Consider the following 19,487-nt stretch of genomic DNA (forward strand, 5'->3'; position numbering starts at 1 on the left):
AAAAGAGTGTGCCCTGCGTTCCCCGCAGTAGTGCTTATTTACATATGCGCTGTGGCTGCGCTGTGAAGGCGAGCGATGCAGCCTTTTGATTTAACCCGTCAGGTTACCGAAGCCTTTGCAAATTGCCCGTTGTGCAGCTAGACTTTCCGAGGATCGAAAACGCCGTGGACTGGCACTCCTGGGGGGACTTCACCAGCCCTCACCGCCACAGGCACCCCAAGTCGCGCTCCGCCGCGTCCGCAGCCGGGGTAAAGGCAGGCGCCGCGCACCGGCAGGTGCGCAGGGCAGGAGCCGGTTCCAGCCCAGAACGCCCCAAGCTGAGCTCCGGGGTCATTTCAATCGCCGCTCCCGCGGAAGCAGGTGCGCCGCCGCCCCTGTGCGCCCCGGGGCTGTGCGGAAGGCGCCGCAGCGCATCCCGCCCGCTCCCAATCCCGCTCCCGCCCCGCGCGCTGCGGGGGGCGCGTGACGTACCGCGCCGGATGGGGGCGGGGGGACGACTGCAGTGATGGAAAATTTTCGGCTCCTGCATCTCCTGCTCTTGCCCTCGCCGGTCCCCGCCCCTTCCCGGCTTCCACTCCCGCCCCCCATCCAGTCGTCCGCGGGGGCGGTCCAGAATCTTCGGCGGCGGTGGCGGTCGGGTACCGCCGCCTCGCGCCGCCCGGCGCCTTCCCGCCCGCTTCCCGCCCGCCTTCCCCGGCGATAGTCGCGGGGCAGAGCCACCGTTCTCCCTCCTGTCTCAGTTCTCGGGAGGCTCGTATCCCCATCGCTGCGGGCACTGCAGTGGGCCCAGGAGCGGGGATGGTGGTGAGGGATTCGCTGTCCCTCGGCGGTGTGAACTGCTCTCGTGTCCCGGGCGCCGCCACTGCCCCGGCACAGCAGACGGGCAGCCGCCCCTCGCACCCTCCACGGGCTCTAGATGCTGCAGAAGAAGGGAGCGAGGGCGATAACGCAGCGGTGGCAGGGCATCCTCCACACTCGAGGCTGGCAGCCCCAGACTGGCGTGGGAGTGCACTGCTGCCGCGAGGACAGGAGCTGGGAAGGCTGCTTTGCACCCCCCTATTCCTCTAGAGTCAGCAGCCAAGCGAGCTCCCCCTACCCCCGTCAAGCCTCTTTCGGAGCTGTGTCCCTGCACCGTGCGTGTGAGGAGCTGCGGCCGACCGTAAAACCCCGCCGTCCACTTCCACGGGGGGCCGAGCAGCGAAGCCCTCCAAATTTTCTGAGGAAAAGGATGCAGGATGTTCTGTTTCCCCCTCTCTTCCCTACATAGGGTTTATCGTGCATCACATCACTGGGGGGAGTCGGTTCACTTCCCGAAGGAAGCGTTCGGGGAGTCTAACGGCTACCCTCGGGATCCGAGCAGAGCACGTGCGCTGCTGCGGGTGTTAAAAATAGCGAGTGACTGCACCGGGAAGCTATGATGGGTCAGTGGCACCTCGTCCCGCGCCGGAGGCAGGCGCGGGGTGGAAGAAGGACGCAGATGCTGGGTGAACCGGTAGCCAGCGGGTGCTGCAGTCACGCTGCGGATGCTGCACTGGGCCGGTAGAAGCGCCTCTCAGGCGGAGCGCTTTTGACAAGCACCGCAGCGTCCCGTCTCCGTCACTGGTGTAAACCAGTGCCCCAATGTAAACACTGGAGAGCTGCTCGGCTCATGTGCTAGCGGCCGCGCTCCCGACCCCCGCCCGGCGCCCGCCGGTGACCGGCTCCCACCCCTCAGTCGGGGACGCCCCCCCAGCCCCTGCCCGGGCGGAGGCAGGGGGTCAGTCGGGCAGGGCGGGGGGCGGCGCGGCAGCGGGCGGGCGCCGCGCCCCTGCCGTGACACGCCCACATTCCTGCCTGAAGAGCGGCGGCGCCCCGAGGGGGCCGTCAGACCGGGAGGGAAGCCGGAGCGATACAGACGCGATATTTTCTTTCTTTCCTTTTGCTACCTCTGACTTTTTTACGCGATTTTTTTTTTCTACCTTTATTTGTCTAGGGCTTGTTTTCGCTGGCATTTCATAGTTAAGGGCTTTTTTTTCCCCTCGCAAGAAGTAGCAGCGGAGACAGGAGAATCTCGTTATTCCGAGGCTTCGGGAGAAACCCTCGCTTTCAAGCTCGTGCGTAGAAGGTACGACAGGGCTGGCTATTACCGGGCCGCCAAGAAGAACGGGGTGACTTTTCGGACGGAGCACGGCTCGTCCTTCGCGCCTTTGTCCGGTGGCAGCGCCCCGGCTTGTCGCCAAGACCCTGCCGGGCTCCGCCGAGACGCGCGCGTAGGGATGCGCCGCCGCTGCATCCCGGAAAGGTGGCAAACCCGCAAAGCGACTGCGGCGCGACGCGGTCCCGCGACCGGTTTGCGTTTTTCCGTTGAAAACGCCGGGTCGCGCGGTGTCGCCGACGGGGAGGCGGGAGGGAAACACGCGGGGGACAGCCGCGGGGCGGGAGGCTCCGACAGCCGATGTGACAATCGCCCATCGGTGTTGCATCAGTCTGCTCTCCGCTATCGGGGCGGGGAGGCGGAGGGGGGATGGGGGGGAGTGCGGCGTGGCGGCGGCGGTGCCGCTGTCTCGGTGCGGTGCGGCGCGGGCCGGGCGGTGGCGGTGGCGGTGGCGGCGCTGGCCGGGCGGTGGCAGCCGCGCGCCCCCGCCCCGGCGCGGGGCTCACCTTTGTCCGCGCGCCCCCCGCCCCGCGCGCCTGGTACTTTTCCACTCGGCGGCGGGCGGGGGCCGCGGGGCCACGTGACGGGCTCGCGCCCGCTGCGGCACTGACGTCGCCTCCCGCCCCCTCCGCAGGCGCGGCGAGTCCCGCCAGCAAGGACAAAAGAGCGGCCGCCGCCGAGCCCCGACCCCCGCCCCGCCAGCATGAGCAGCGCCGAGATGGGCAAGTTCAACATCTCGCCCGACGAGGACAGCAGCAGCTACAGCTCCAACAGCAACGACTTCAGCTACCCCTACCCCACCAAGCCGGCGGCCATGAAGAGGTGAGGGGGCTCCCGCGGCGGGCGGCGCCGGCCGGAGACCCGGCGGTGCCGCGTGTCTGTCGGCAAATCCGTACGGAAACACGGGAATCGCTGCGACCGGAGACGGGCGCAACGCTCCGCGCGCTGACACTGTCGCAGGTGGGGTGGTTCTTTCGGGGTTAATCCATCGGGTTTTCCTTTTCCCTTTGAAATGGATCGGAAACGCTGATCGGGAAGTGAATATGCAAGTTTCCCGTAAGAGTCGCTAATGATGTAACGTTGTTTTGCAGCCACTATGCGGATATTGATCCAGAAAACCAAAATTTCTTGCTCGACTCCAACCTTGGAAAGAAGAAATACGAAACGCAGTATGTAAGTACCTGGCGATGACGTCCCAAGTAAACAAACAAACAAATAAAAATGTACTGCCAATTTTATGTTTGTTTTAATTCTGAGATGACTATTAACTTTCTATTAATTATTACCTATCCTCTTTCCTCAGCATCCGGGTACTACTTCCTTTGGAATGTCAGTATTTAATCTGAGCAATGCTATTGTGGGTAGTGGCATCCTTGGTCTTTCTTTTGCCATGGCTAACACTGGAATTGCTCTTTTTGTGTAAGTATCTTTTGATTCATCCAGAAACACCCCATCTTTCTGGTGTGTAATTCATAATGGAAAAATACATGGTGTAAGAATATGACCCCTAGAAAATATCCAGTCATTTTCATAGGTGCAGAATTGCATTTTAGGTTTGTTTTCAATTTAAGGATTGTGATACATTCAGAAGAACCTGCAAAAATTAAACTGATTCACTGCAAGTTCTGCAACCCTCAAAAACATTTTACAGTGAGTTTTACTTGACTTAGCTGTAGTTTCTCCATGAATTACTGATAGACTTCCCCTGTCCTTCCTGAATATCTAAGTCCCAATCAGGGATGTGGTCTCACTTTCCTCAGCTGACATCACTGTGCCTGCAGAGTTACAATGTACTTAACCAATAAAGAAGTCTGTTTTATTGCTGTGCTCTCACTCTCTTCAGGGATATGGTTTCAGTTACACCTATAAAAATTTCTGTCTGCCTGCAAGGGAGGGATGTGGAATAACCAGTCTGTCTTTATTGGCCTGTCTACGTGGGCAAAAGCTTTGAGGTGTAGGGCAGAACTACAGTAATGTAATTGGAAATGACATAAGGATACAGTTCTGTACAGTGCTTTTAAATGCCTTGGAAAGTACGTTTTTCATGTATTGGAGGCAGTTCAGCTCACACAACGTGTATTATCAGTGACTTGACTGCAAATGAGTATCCACGGATATGTTTAAAGGAACTTTGTGGTTTTATCCTGGAAATAGATGAATGTGCTGAATGTTCAAGAACATGTGAAGAGCAATGTTTAGTTCAAAATTTCCCTGACTGTGCTGCCAGATTTCCAGAAAGTAGGTCAGATTTACTTCCAGATGTTTCACAGTGTATCGGGTGGCGCTCAAGTTTCCTGAGGAAACTACCTATGTGTGAAGTTCGGACCTTAAGGATTTTAAACATATGGTGATTTGTTAATTTTTTACTAAGATTTTCACTTGCTTAGGTGATGCTAAACTGAATGAATGACATAGCATGAACCTAGAATAGATATTCATGCTCTAAAGATGTTTTGCAGCACATGAATGATAATCAATGTAATGCACATTAGAATGTCTTTGAGGAGAGGAAAAAAGAGCATTTAAGGTTAGCTATTTGAACAGACTTCGGGGGTCCTCTTTTCTGAGGAAAAAATGTTAAAAGCTGTCAATTTAACAATTGGGTGCTGAGGCAATTTAGTTGCTTTTTATTTCCAGATGCTGCATTCAGCTCTTATTTGCATTAGTGCTGTTTCAAAGACAAACTAGCTTGTTACCTTTCAAAACTTGTAGATCATACAGTTCTGAGGCAGGAAAACAGTTAATCACAGATGATACTGAGGATTTATTATGACAGTGAGGGCATTGCAGGCAGCCCTTAATAACTAGGTTACAGAATCAGATCCAGATGCAGTTGATTAGGGCAGTAAGTTCTTCGAAGACTGTGGAGGCACTTGTGTAAGTGCTGTGACTTGTCACTTCTGTCAGCACTAAATAAATGAATAGAATGGTCTGGAAGCCAGAAACAGAGTGAGCTTCAAGATGAGTTTGCTGACTGATCTTGTCTACACTGTAGGCAGCCATTCCATGTTAGGTCTGAGAGGTGCAGGGTCTGTGCTGTTTTAAAGTAGTGCAACCCTGGCACATCTCAGCTGTGCTGTTTCTACCCAATGGCTGAGTCAAATCCTAGTTAATCCTCTACCTGTCAGAAATAGAGAGGTTTATTTGTGGGCACGTGTTAGTGTTGAATTGGCACAGTAACATAGGTTTTCTATATAGATCTGTGAAATTTCTCAGATCTTCTTGTTTCCAGTTCTTTGTGCTGCATTTACTAACTTTACCAACATTAAAAATGACACAAAAGGAAATGTATTCTGGGAAGCAAAGTTTGCTCTCTTAAAGCCATTTTTGATATGCTGATTCTCAGGTTTCCTATTGAGCAAAATGCTTGTATTGGTATAAGAAAGACCAGGGTTTTTTTTTTTAATGCCTTGTAATTTTCCACTGTGTTCTCCAGCAGCCGAGAAGTCCCCCCTAGCGTGCCACTCCAGGAAGTGCATTTGTTGTGGGAGAGATTGGTTGTTGAGAGACCCGAATTTTAGGTGATACAAATGTGCTTCTGGAAATAATATGCATTGCCTGTAAAAGCTGTGGGGAAGATAAACAAGCCACTAGCGATTCCCATGTAAGCACATCTGAAGAGTTAACTTTGGAGGAAGGAATTTTTTTAAAAGACAATAGATATGCATTTCCATTTGAAAACACAGCTCTCAATGAGTTTGAATTTTCAGTCAATTCTTTAAGGCTTTTGCAGTTTCATCCTTAGGTAAAAAAAAGAACATAACACAGGTTTAAGCTGAAAAGCTGATTTCTTTAAGACCAAGAGATAATCTTCACTTCAGCTGTGGTTAGCCTCAATGTTGAACAGGGACAGGAAGACACAGTTTCTTACAGGGATGCAAACCTTCCTCCCCCCACCTGCACACATTCCCATTGATACTTTAAGTTATTTATTATCAAATATAGCCAAGTATAATAGCTTGACACTTGGTGGTGCTTATGCCACTTTAGACTGAATAGAATCGTTGTTCAAGTCTACATTAGAATTTCTTTGTATGCCTCTAAAATGCAATTTAGTATAAAATCCCTTCTACACACAGCGTTAATTGGGTTTTCAGAACACTTTTAGCTGACCTTAGAATCTACTTTTTTCCCCATATAATATCTTAATGTGGATAATGTTTATATTTTATACATCTTTATTTAATAAGGTTACAATAAGTCATTTATAGCTATTACAAATTTGTGTGTTTTCTCTCCCCAGGATACTCCTGCTGTTTGTCTCAATATTTTCTTTGTATTCAGTGCATCTTCTTTTGAAGACTGCCAATGAAGGAGGTATGGCAAATTACTATTTGACAAATATGTAGTAGTTGTTTCCTACAGTATCTTCTTGAAATACACCCTTCCAATGGGATATCGTTTTTTCTTTCAGGATCTTTATTATATGAACAGTTGGGAATGAAGGCTTTTGGTATGGCTGGAAAGCTTGCTGCTTCTGGATCAATTACAATGCAGAACATTGGAGGTGAGGACAAGATCTTAAAATGTCTGTACTGTCAATAGTAATTGTTCCCTGCTTATTCTTGGAGACTTATTTGTCACACAACATGTGTTCATTAACTGCTTGTGTTCAAGTGAAGTTATGAAACATGTTATGTGATTCTTGCATCGTGTGGCATATTCTATATTTGTAATGATCTATGATGTTATTCACCTACAGCTATGTCAAGCTACCTCTTCATAGTGAAATATGAGTTACCATTGGTCATCAAGACATTTATGAACATCGAAGAGACCACAGGGTAGGTGTTAGAACTCCTCATCAGAGAAACTATTAGGAGAAACAAATACGGAGACTGTATATATTTTTATATGAAGACCACGTTCGGTACACCATAGGGTAGCTTCTTATTCAGACAGAGATACAGTAAGTTTTCCCTTCCCCCGAGTGCTTCACTTCATTTAGATCCAGCCTGACCTGGGAAAGGTAGAAAAATACAGGTATTGCATCATATTGCAGAAAGCTGTTCTGTAAAGAACATCAGGTAAGTGTTAATGTATGTACCAGTCAGTACATACACTTGATAAGGAAAGATAAATGTCATTGTGGTTGGTTTTTTTGTTTTGTTTTGTTTTGTTGGGTTTTTTAAAATTTATTTTCTTAATGCATTCAAAATTGTTTGGTCTGATTAATTTGGTTTTCTAGTATTAATATTGTGGCAAGTGATTAAATGTAAGACTAAGGTGCAGTTATGCAAGGAATGTCTTAAGGAACAGTTCTCAAAAAGATTCAGAGACTCAATATTGATCTAAACCAGAGTTTATATACCTAAGGCTAGAGTGGTAGATGCCTTGCCATCTAGCCCTGGAGATACCTTGAGCCACCCAGAGTGGCTTTCCTGCTTGGCTTTAAAAAGAGGATTCATTTTATCTAACCATATTTTGAGTTCACCGTTACAATGCTCTTAGTCCAATCAGTGGAGAAGGGTGATGCTCTGTAGTGATCAGTTTGGCGCACCTGACTTAGACACATGTTGTGCGCCTCCAAAGAACAGCTGATCATATCACTCTGTATTGAGAGGGTGTGTGAAAACAAGATGCCTGAGTTCAGATGGATAGAGTTAAGTGCTATAAATCTCACTCTTCAGAGTTGTACTTCTGTGCCTTGTCCTGAAGTGTCCCAGTCTTGAGAGGGCTGAGCAGCTCAAGACTCCAACTTACACCTAAGCCTGAGTTCAGAAGGTAGGCATTTTTCTGCCGTGTTCCCCAAGGGGTTCAAGCCATTTGGTGATGTTCATTCAGCTTGCTGATAGATACTGTCATAATAACAGTGCTAGCCATATTTTTTTTCCTTTCTTTTCATTTTTTTTTATGTACTCGAATACTGCACCTACCCTATTTACTTAGTAGTGTTATGTTTACAAATTCTTTGCTGGGAAGCTTAATTTCTCTCCTGTGGCTGAATTCAAGTCTGTATTTTTCGATTCTTAAGAGAGCCCCTGGAGTAGCCAGTATTTAGAAGGGGGCTCGGAGGCAAATATTTTTTAACTGTCCCATCTTCAGTAAAGAATTCAAAACTGGTTGCAATTCAAGAGGGAAAGTTAAAGTCTGTGAATCTCTCTGGATACAGCTGCTGCTCTGCAAATCTGGCAGAGAAAATTAAGAAACTGAGATCTGTATCTTAAATGTTTTCTTGTTGGCTGGCACTAGGTAGCTGTACACTGATTTAAAGTAAATATTTTCTCAGTGCTCTGGCAATCATGAACCCCATTTAACTGACTCTCTCCATGCATTGCTTAGGGGAGTCTGGGTGGCAACCATTGGCATGGATTCCACTCTGGCAGCCTGGGGCCCGAAATGTAAGCACTTACCTGTTTGAGTGTCCCAAAATAATGCTTACTGTAAAAGAACTTCTGGACTTCTGAGACAATATTATTAAAATTTGTTTAGCAACTTCTAAAGTACTTGGCTATATTTTAAAACTGCACAATCCCATTCTTTACTCTTCAGGACGGAAAAACTTTGAAGTCCTTGATCTGAAAGTCCTGATGGCCTCTCTATGGTATGCACAATAGCAGTGCATGTTCTTGTGATTGTATCAACTGCAAGAAATTTCTTTGTTGTGATTTCTTTTAAATTTGCCACAAGTCTACTATATTTAAAAAAAAAAAAAAAAGGTGTATGGTGTTAATGTCCTATACATCTGAAATTTTTAAAATATTCCTTTTTTACATCTAGTTATCCCAGGTAAAACTGAGGAAAGAGATGACTACATCATTTTTGCATTTACTATGTAAATCCAGAGCAAGTCTGTTAATTATTCCATATTTCCATTACCATGTAAAAGGCTATAATTCAGCAACTGAGTTTGCATATACAAATTTCAAATTAATTTTTTTACCTAAATAGTATACAGTCCATTTTAAAATAAATACTGTTAAATGATATCATAATAGGATGTAAAGTATTAATACCTGGGAATAAATGTGTAACTTAGTGTTACTTTAATTGCTTAAAGCATATAGGATGGTCCTGTAGGACTTTGTTTTATGTGTTTCAAAAAAGATGGTAATCTTCTAATGCTCAAAAGTGTTTTGTGAAAAAATAGTTGCTGCTTCTTTCAGAAAAAATGGCAGTAATGTTCTGAAGGAAAAAGCTTCTGAAGTTCTTACCATGTTTTCCCTACTGAAAGGGACGAAATGTGCCTCCAAGAGACTCCCAGTGCTTGTTGGAGTTTTCTCAGCCAGTGGGCTTGAGCTACTGCCTTACCTTCAGCCCTCACCTGTTTTTCTTTAATTCCCACAGGGCACCCAACAGAATTTTCTTTCCATTAAAAATGGATACCCTGCTGGGGCCCTGCAATATTCTAACACATCTGGAGTGTTGGGAACCAGCACTTTAGAAAATTGTATTTTTTCTGTGATTGATCTCACTTGACTTTTTTCTAACCAGTCATTTACTTTTCTGTCTTCTGACTTCCAGATGTTATTATTTTTATAAAAGGACACTAAAGGAAAGGCACAATGCAGGTTTGGGGTGAGATAAGAAACTATTGTAGGGTGTTAGGTCCATATAGGAAATCAAATGCTGTCATTTGTGACATCAGGTAGTGCATTTTTTTTAAGGAGCCATGTGTCGTAGAAAATAAGAGGGAAGACTAAACTGCAAATGCATTTTTTAAATACTTAATTACTTACAAATATTACCTTCTTTTCTACAGAGAATGGTACCTCAATGGTGACTATTTAGTGCTGCTGGTGTCTATCCTTCTCATTCTTCCCCTGTCCCTACTGAAAAATCTAGGTAAGTACTAGAGAGCTATCAAAATAAAAACCCATTGGAAGAATTGTGAGGAAATGTGTTGATGCAATGTTTGAGTCTTGAAATGCTGTGTGAATTAACAGCTGTCTCCAAACTTGTCTCTTGGGACTAATCAGCATTTAGGTAATTGCTGTCAGTCTCCTTGAAGAAAGGGAAAAAAAAACCAAGACAAGTATACTGAATTACAGATGTGTTTGTGAAAGATGAAAGGACTGCAGATAAGATGGCTTTAGAATGAAGTTCAACAGTAACTTTCTGTTTCTGTTCTTATCCCAAAGTTCGACCTATTTTGGTCAATGGTGAAATAATACAATATTGTTACCAGCTATCCTGTAACAGCCTTCAAAGAGTAGGGCCACTAACTCTGGGCAGGATCTTTTTGTTTTAGATCCCAAGGAATAACAGAATATTCATGCCAGATGCTTTATTTAAAATGGCTGTAATTCAGTGATATATGTGAATAATTCAGATAACAGGCTGTTTATTCAGAGAATCCTGTAGTGGAACTTTAATAACTGAGAGTCTCCATGTGAATTGCTCTCTCAAATTACTATTTTCTAGAATTAAATCAGTAAAAACAGAAGGAAAAAGGCTAAGTTGTCTGATAGTGTGTGCTATTAAAATGAATGCTATATCATTCTTAGTATGCAATAAATAATTCAAATAGCTGCTGCTGTGAGATTTTTTCTTTTCCTTCCTTTTCTTGTAAGTTAAAAAGTTTAACATTACAGACTCGCTGTCTGTACAGACCCTAATATGTCTTTCAGAGCCTTCAGATCTGGGCTGGGATTAGCAGAAAGTCAATGAATAATTAATTTGTTCTGTATAATGCTAAGGGAATGACAATCTAAAGAGATCACTGAACAGAAGATATTTTGTCATTATGTTTTGACATGAATTATGTTTCTGTTTATTATATCATAGATTTTTTTTATCTTTCTTGATCACAGGCTATTTGGGCTATACCAGTGGCTTTTCCTTACTTTGCATGGTCTTCTTTCTGATTGTTGTAAGTATAATCTTGTAAACTTCTTGTACACTTTACAGTGCTTGTAAAACTGCATTTCAAAGTGAAATTAAGCAGTTTCTACAAATTTTCACATCTTGCATTAGTCAAAGTAATAAATGCGTGGCTTTACTTCCAGGTAATTTGGAAGATGTTTCAGATTCCTTGTCCTACGGACAGCGTCATCGTGAACGTGACATTGTTAAATGCAACAGTGGCCCCTTTGGTGGCTGAAAATATAACAAGTGAGGATATGTGCAAGCCAAAATATTTCATCTTCAATTCACAGGTAACTGACCGAAAAATCAGATACTCTGTTGAGAATAACTGAGACTAAGTATGTAGCAGATAAATTAGATAATTTTTCCTTCAAGCAGTTGCCCAGTTTTAAAATTGGAATGTGTTAAGACTTTCTGTTCTTTAGACTTGGGCACTGTTTATCTCATGGAGACTGGGTTTTTCCACATGCCAAATACACAGAAATTAGAGGAGCTTGAAGTGCTTGCTCAAGTGGCAAAAAACACATCTCTCATTCTTTAGCACAGCATTTCTCAAGCTTTCTCAAAGAAGTTAATGAAGCATTTTAAAAAGCAGATTGCAGAAGAAAATGAAGAAAATTGTAGAAGTGTGCAAATAGGATGTTAGACTTGTTCCCAGTCACAAATTCTTGACTCATGAGTGCTCCCAATTACAGTGATGAATGTCCACATGTGTAATACACAATACCAAGTTCAAGGTCTAATGGCTTAAGCCTGTGAGTTGCTGAACATGATTTTAAATGCAGATACATTCAGCTCACCATGGAATTCAGGGACATGTGAGAATATTTGGTACCTCAGGATCTGGGTTTAAGAAAATATAAACTTGTTTAAACTTTTTCTGAAGTTTCCATTGTAAAGAATAGCTGGTCTTTATCACCAAATAAGGCCAAAACTGATGAATCTCCTGATAATTTTGTGAAGTAAATTTCTAATGTCTGTTGAGATACTTAAGAAACATTCTTTTTTTTTTTTTTTTTTCCAGACTGTTTATGCTGTCCCGATCCTAACATTTTCCTTTGTCTGTCATCCTGCAATTCTTCCTATTTATGAAGAACTGAAAGGGTAAGTGTTAGATATGTATCTGTAATTTCACTGAACAAACAAATATAGTATGAAACAGTATATTCTCACTACTAACAATGTTACTTTTTCTTACAGCCGAAGCCGTAAAAGAATGATGAATGTGTCCTATGTATCTTTTTTTGCCATGTTCCTCATGTATTTGTTGGCTGCTCTCTTTGGATACTTGACATTTTATGGTAAATATTGCCTCTCTGCTTTCTTTAAATTATTTATGTTCTGAAAAATCACAGTGTTATTTTAAAACTAGAACAAGCAAGTATTTACTATGCATTTTAAATATACACTGGGGTTTTTTTTTAGTACTTCTGTAAGTGCACACCCTAAAGGACATCAGTAAATAGAATTAGGCCCAAGACATAGGATTAAAATTGGATTAAACCAGATTCCGTGCCTCCAAGTCATCCCTGTGTAAAATGGATACATTCTTACAGGATCTCTTGAGGCATTCAGTTCATATTGACGAGTAACAGTAAAATTTGCGTGACATCTGGAGCAGAAGCACATGTTTAAGAAGTATGTCAACTAAATCTAACTAAAATACTGTTTTCTTTATAGGAAAAGTTGAACCAGAACTGCTTCACACCTACTCTGCTTACCTGGGTGCTGATGTTCTCCTTCTTATTGTGCGTCTTGCTGTGCTTATGGCTGTAACCCTCACTGTGCCTGTAGTTATTTTCCCTGTAAGTAATTTGTTTTTAACACCTGTACTGCTACAGTCATTTACTGATTTGGCAACTCCTGTTTATTAATTGAAAAACTGAAGAGTTTTTCTCTGAACTGAAAAAGGAAGCTTACTCTGATAAACCTGATAAATTATAGTTATACTGTTAATTCAATAAATATGTAACATTTACTGAACAGTAGATACAAATATATTCAGTTATATTGTTTTCCTGGTATGGTTATACTGGGGAAATGAAACAGATTGCCCCTCTATGAAAAAGCTTACATGGTTGTATTATCAGCTCACAAAAGCCAGCATGTTTTTGTACATACCTTGTGGAGGCAATCTGGTCATTTATGTGTATATTATTGAGCAACATCCCTAGATGTTACAAAATTTTCTGGAATTTTTGTTCAAACCAGATACTTTTTCCTGGTTTTTTTTTTCTCCATATTACTTTTGTCTTTCACCTTCTATTAAAATCTGGAGCATTCAGAAAAATTATGTTAAAATACTTTCTGAGGGAAGGTCTAATTCAGGTGACAAATCACTGTCTTCCAAAATGAAGACTAAACTGTCTGGTTTTTTTCCCCTCCTGTCTTCCAAAGATCCGCAGTTCCATTACCCAGCTGCTGTGGGCAGGGAAGGAGTTCAGTTGGTGGCGTCACTGTTCCATTACCATTTCTCTTCTGGCATTTACCAACTTGCTCGTTATCTTTGTCCCTACTATTCGAGACATCTTTGGATTCATTGGTAAGCATTTTCTTGTCAGATCAAGCACTCTTTTGCATTTCAGAAAAAGCAGTTCCCGTCTAATTATTACCTGTTTATGAATATTTATTTCCATGCTTTTTCTCTACAGGTGCTTCTGCAGCTGCCATGCTGATCTTTATACTTCCTTCTGCCTTCTATATCAAATTAGTGAAGAAGGAACCAATGAAGTCAGTGCAAAAGATTGGGGTATGTATAGACAAATGTGTAACTACACTTGCTTACTAATTCAAAACAAAAAATTTAAGTGTCTTCTTCATGATTTATGAGTTTTGAAGTCCTGGTGAAGGTAGTCAGTGAATTAGCATTTAATGTTATCTAGGTAGTTGCAAGGAGATGCATAGGAACTCAAAACCAAGGAACTGGCCATCACAAGACTCAGTTCACTTCAGTGACATCTCTCAGCCCCTGGCCCCAAATCTCAACAGCAGCTGGGTCATTCTCTTGCTGCTAAGAACCAGATTTCAACAGAATACCCTAAGAACTGTATTGAAAAAACCTTAACATTCTTCAAATATTCTTTTAAGAGTTATTTACATAGTTTTGCACATAAAAGCTCATCTCTGCCAGTTGTTTGGGTTATCTTGATTGTTCTTGGTGCTCTTACTAATCGTAGACATACTGACTCATAATGCAATCATATATACTGAGACAGTCAAGTTAGCACAGTGACACAGCCTGACTGGTTATCAGCAGCTACATTCACTTCCCTTAGCTGAGGGTGAGGTCTGCTATACTGAAGATAAATATACTTTCTGATTTGAGAAAGGACCCCAAATATGAGAAAGATACTTAGCTCCTTGTCATTGACTTGATCTCTTGTCTCTTTTATTTTGTCCTCTGTGAGCAATGGCATTTGTGCTAGTTCATGGGCATGAACTTACAGGTGTATGTTGTGTTTCACCAACAGTGTCATAGCAGAATCTGAAATACTTCTTTTATGTTTTCTTTTTCAGGCTTCATTCTTCTTTCTAAGTGGTATACTTGTGATGACTGGGTGTATGACACTGATTATTCTAGACTGGATCCAGAATGTTAAATCTGATGGCCATTAACTGCCCTGGTTTAATCTCTCTAATATACCACTTCAAATGCCAGTATTCACTCAGATACCTACTGGGAATGAAAACGAGCTATTCAGCTTCCTTTAAGAGGCAGATTCTTTGTTGATGGTTCTTCTGATTGTAGAATATCTGAACTCTGTCTTTAAGAAACTATTCTGCATGATGGAAGTGGATATTGACATCAAACCACGTGAGTGTCTGGCTGAAGGAAGTGACAACTTTATTCCATTCCAGAGAATGGACAGAACTCTCTGTAGACTTTTATCAAGCCATGTTTGGCTTTTGTCATTGTTACTTGGATATTTTGTTATTTTACTTGAATGTGCCTAATGGAACCATTTGATGTGAGAAAGAACTCTTTAATTTACAGCAAAGTGTTTAAATAACCAATGAGAGAGCGAGAGAAAGAGAGAAACACTATTATTTTTTGTACCAAAAATTCTTATGGACCTCAAAAGCACTATTTTGACTTTAAGAAACATTTTTCTAAAAAGAATGAAAAAATAACATAGCAGAGCTCAGAAAAAAATATTTAATTAGTGTCCTAAATTAAACTTAGTTTGACTTTCTTGATCTCTTCACTCATGTCACCAGTGACAGGACCCAAGGAAAGGGCATGAAGCTGAGTCAGGGTAGATTTAGGCTGGATATCAGGAAAAGGATTTTTTTTACCCAGAGGGTGGTTGGGCACTGGAACAGGCTCCCCAGGGAAGTGGTCACAGCACCAGCCTGACAGAGTGCAAGAAGTGTTTGGACAGCTCTCAGGCACATGGTGTAGTTCTTGGGGTGCCCTGTGCAGGGCCAGGGGTTAGGCATGGTGATTCTGATGGGTCCTTTCCCACTCAACATACTTAATGATTCTGTAGAGGCATAATTAGAAGAAATTTTATTTTAAAAATGCTTCTAATGACCAAAACAGAAAATAAGCTAATTCAGGTCAAAATTTTCTGATACTAAATGCTTCCCATGAAGATCCCTTAGAGAAAATAATCCTGAAAATCGTTTCAGACTTACGTAGAGTTACCAAAAATGGTGTGGAAATGCAAATTTTCAAACTTTAACAAAACCCAACCTTTTATAAAAGGGTACATTTGAGAAAAGCATAGGTAATCTAAAATTGCAAAGACAGCATTAACATTTCCCTTCTTGAGGTACTCAGTAGTGCAATTGAGTAAAACAGGGTCTGGGGTTTTTGCTTTTTCGGGTTTTTTTCCTGTTGTAGGTAGAAACTGAATGGCACTGGAGCATATGATGCCATTAATACAAAACTCCCTCCTCAAGTTCCTTTTATTAATAAGGTCCATTGTCAGTTGTAACAATGTTTGTTGGGATTTTTTTTCTATCCAATCTATCTTGAAACACTCTGTAGGAAAACAAAAGAGTCCTAATGTAGTCTTCTAGTTGTATAATATTTAAAAACTGTACAGTATTTCTCAAATTCCTCATCCATTATTGGATTTTGAATTACTTGATTATTCTGTTTCTGAGTCAAATTCACAAAATAACTGCACCAATATTTCATGCTTGGTACAAACTCTCTTCACATACACAACTGGGATTCCTCTTCCAATTTATACTGTATAGTAGTATTAAAGATAACCTCATAGACTGGATAGTCATCTCATACTTGTTTGCTTCAGAAATAGATACGTTTCTAATGAGCCCTAGCTGATGAAACAGGTGCTGTATGGTTGTGATGAGCTATTTTGTTTCTAGTGCATGTTTTCTCTTTCATTCTTGTCCCAGGTTGAAGAGAGGTAGCATTTGTATAACAGCGTACTTGGCTTATAAGAGGTTCTCAAACAGCAATATTGGGTACAAAAGCCTAGATAGAGATTATTAATGAAATAGTCATGGCAGTGTGGTCAACTGTCTTCATCTGACATGATGCTTTAAAAATCTGATTTATGAAGTCCCACTCAGTCATCGTGTCAGAGAGACCAAGTAAAGGCCTGTAATCTGTTGATTAAACAGTGCCTGAGACTTTTTTGCTCTTGTAGAATTAATCAGAAATAAATCTAAACAATAATCACCATTTGGCAGATAATGTCAAGCTCTGCCCAGCCATTTAAAATCTATGGGGAAACAACTGCAGGTATTTTGTATTGATACTTCTGCATGACTGTAAGTACTGGTCACTAAGACTATAGTGTAAAACTGTAATGACAAGTTAGATTCCTCATGTGGTATTTGTATAATTAATTTGGTGGTACTCAACTGGCAATTGATGATCCTGGAGTCAGCACTGACTAACGCTCCGTAGGTACTTCTCTGCCTCAGGTACTGTACATCCATGGCTAACTATCCCATGTTACCTGATCTCCACAGAAGTGCTGAGCACGTGCCTCCTCAGTACTTTGGCAGCTTTTCTTCTTCCTCCACAAATGTGTAAAGGTGGAAGAGGATTAAAATGTTGTCTACCTTTGAGCAATTTGTAGCACATAAGGGATGAGGTTCTTCCCTTTAAAAAGAGGAAAGAAAGTGAGAAATATCCTCCTTTCTCACAGCAACCATAGACAAGGAAGGAGTTGTAAGTGAGAAGTTACTACAAAGTCCTTCTTGGCAACCAGAAGGGAAGATTTTTGTGATGACACCTCATAGTGTATTGTACATGTCACTAATTCTCTGAATGTAGCAATTTCCAGATTATACATTATGTGTTATATAATTTGATGACTGACTCTCCGCCTGCAACAGTTGAGTTCCACTTGGCTGGGTCGATTTCCAACATGTGATTTTTTTTTTTTTTAATTAATTTTTTTTTTCCAAACTTGTCTGTTTAAAGTTACCTACATTACAAACCACCTAAAAGAGCAGCTTCAGTATTAAACCACTGTTCTGTCACCTCAGTTAGACATTACTGTCTTCCATGATATTTCAGTCATAAATGTAACATGTTATTTATAAAGCATTAATCCATTAAAACTAAAACTATTTTTCAATATTTATGATAGTCTATGTACATAAATTGTATGTGTGTATATACTGTAAGTAAAATGTATATAATGTAGGTTTGGAGTCCAGGATTTATGTATATATTCCTCTCTCATTACTGATTGTTACAGCATTTCAAGGAGTTGTCCATGTTGTACATCTGTGTAACAGCTGTCAAAGGAAAGAGCCTTTTTCAACAGAGTGTAATGCTTACAGAGATGAAAGGAGCGTGTTATGCCTAAGGTGTGCAAGAAAACACTAAGACTGTATTTATTACAAATGTATATGTTGCAATAAACACCGGAATCACTTGGGTCCATAGAAAGCATCGTTCAGGTTGATGTGTACTTTCTCTCTAAAATTTACCATGGATGTTAGGATTTCCTGAATGCAGCAGTTAACCACCTCTGCGATCTAACGCTGGTTAGGCCGCCAAGCTGGCGCATCCCGCGGTACAGCCATGTACATATGTAAATACCCGCCCTCCTGGGAGAGGCCAACAGCCTAGCTACGGTTGCTGGCTAGACTGGTGGCCAGCAACACAGTTTCAATGAAACATTGTATGTTTGTTTTAACTGAAATAAATAAACAGATAATCTTAAGCAAGGTTCTGATGTTTTTCTTGGGGGAGGCATTTGGGGAATTTTCTTTGGAGATGATGCTAAAAGTGTATCTTTATTTCATGCATATTTAACTTACTGAGAAGATGGGGAGGAAAATGGCATGCAACTATATCCACAACTTATTATACTACAAGGGTAAAGAGAGCAAGTCTGGGCATGAGAGATCAAATTCTACAAGGAACCTGCATTAAGTAATTTCTTTTGTGGAAAAGGCATAGCTGGAGACAAGACCCAATGTGTTAGATCTTGTATAAGTGTAATAAATGAGTGAGTCTTGCTAAAATCCTATGCCACTTTCCTTCCTTTGAATCTCTAGGTGAAGAATAACTGCTTACGTAAAAAGTTACAATACTGGTATGCCTGGTTTGCTTCCATTTTGGAAACTGGGTATGAACCAAGAGTAGCATATGTGTTCTTGGTTCTCCATAACACTGTATGTGTCATATGAATATCTGTCCCAAATATTCAGAATTGGTGGAGAGACACTGGAGTTGTAACGCAGTGTGTCGTGTGTACGGCAAAACACTATACAAAAGGGATACTTAGGAAGGGTAGTTATATGCTCTGAAATTAGGAAATCCTCAATTAAGGTTGTCTTAATTAATAAGATCGCATAGCATATTTTCCTGGAATCCACACTTAATAGCTGTTCATTATTTTATTTTTTTAAGATGCTTTCTGTGTGTGCAGTGTTTATGTGTTTGCTCAAATTCCAAAGCCCATCCTGAGGAGGGATGAATGCCTGCATTCCTTTCTAGTTCTCATTTTAGTGTCATGTTTGTGTAACATGGATTATTCATTTTCACAGTGTTGCAGGCCTTTAAGGTGGTAATCAGTATACTGCTCTGGGGACCTGGAGTATGGAGAGGAAGCACTGTGGTACAGCCATGTACTTGAGTCCACAATTTAATGTCCTCTGCTTGCTTATTTTGTATTTCAGCATTTGCTTACATGCATCTGAAGCATAACTTCAAACAGGTTTTGTATGATGATCATTCTTGGAACATGAACCCTAAAAATCAAGCTAGCCATTTGGAAAGAGTGATCATGTCTGGAAGGGCCCCAGACCCTTATACGGTGTCTGCCATCACAGAGGAACTTCATAGCAGGGCAGAAGCACTTCCCCTAGAATGCTGCTTGACAAGCTGAACCATTAGGCTCACCTTTACAATCAGGCAATTCCATCAAATTAAATAACATGAAAAGCAGTCTTTTCTACATCTTATTGCTCACAAGAATGGGAACACTGCTTATCTTGTGAGATGAATGAGATGGTACAATGATTTTTTAAAAAGAAACTGAAATTACATTGGTACAGTGTCTTAAAATCCCATGCTTCAAGCCTCTTTACCTGCCACAAAGTC

The 19,487-nt window shown here is 42.0% G+C and overlaps 1 protein-coding gene across 3 annotated transcripts; it reads left to right on the top strand.

Annotated features, from left to right (window-relative positions):
• Window positions 1-1,963: 1,963 nt before the first annotated feature.
• On the top strand, window positions 1,964-18,102 carry SLC38A2 (solute carrier family 38 member 2). Of its 3 annotated transcripts, XM_059847021.1 has the most exons (16): window positions 1,964-2,104; window positions 2,769-2,956; window positions 3,226-3,307; window positions 3,438-3,553; window positions 6,378-6,451; window positions 6,549-6,641; window positions 6,837-6,918; window positions 9,837-9,919; window positions 10,888-10,946; window positions 11,083-11,232; window positions 11,967-12,046; window positions 12,143-12,243; window positions 12,623-12,747; window positions 13,340-13,484; window positions 13,594-13,691; window positions 14,459-18,102. In XM_059847021.1, exons 2-16 carry the CDS (start codon window positions 2,838-2,840, stop codon window positions 14,555-14,557), a joined length of 1,506 nt encoding a protein of 501 aa, XP_059703004.1. In that variant the 5' UTR covers window positions 1,964-2,104; window positions 2,769-2,837; the 3' UTR covers window positions 14,558-18,102. The 3 variants fall into 3 exon arrangements, with proteins under 3 accessions (XP_059703004.1, XP_059703005.1, XP_059703006.1); XM_059847022.1 differs by lacking the exons at window positions 1,964-2,104; window positions 2,769-2,956 and adding an exon at window positions 2,978-3,094; XM_059847023.1 differs by lacking the exons at window positions 1,964-2,104; window positions 2,769-2,956; window positions 3,226-3,307 and adding an exon at window positions 5,571-5,738.
• The last annotated feature ends 1,385 nt before the right edge of the window (window positions 18,103-19,487 follow it).

Source organism: Haemorhous mexicanus, chromosome 5 (genome assembly GCF_027477595.1).
Source record: "Haemorhous mexicanus isolate bHaeMex1 chromosome 5, bHaeMex1.pri, whole genome shotgun sequence".
Classification (NCBI taxonomy): domain Eukaryota; kingdom Metazoa; phylum Chordata; class Aves; order Passeriformes; family Fringillidae; genus Haemorhous; species Haemorhous mexicanus.

Coding starts and splice junctions, on each gene's coding strand:
- SLC38A2 (XM_059847021.1), top strand. CDS start 2,838: ATGAGCAGCGCCGAGATGGGCAAGTTCAACATCTCGCCCGACGAGGAC. Junction 9,920..10,887: donor GTCCCTACTGAAAAATCTAG/GTAAGTACTAGA, acceptor TCTTGATCACAG/GCTATTTGGGCTATACCAGT. Junction 12,047..12,142: donor ATTTATGAAGAACTGAAAGG/GTAAGTGTTAGA, acceptor TTTTTCTTACAG/CCGAAGCCGTAAAAGAATGA.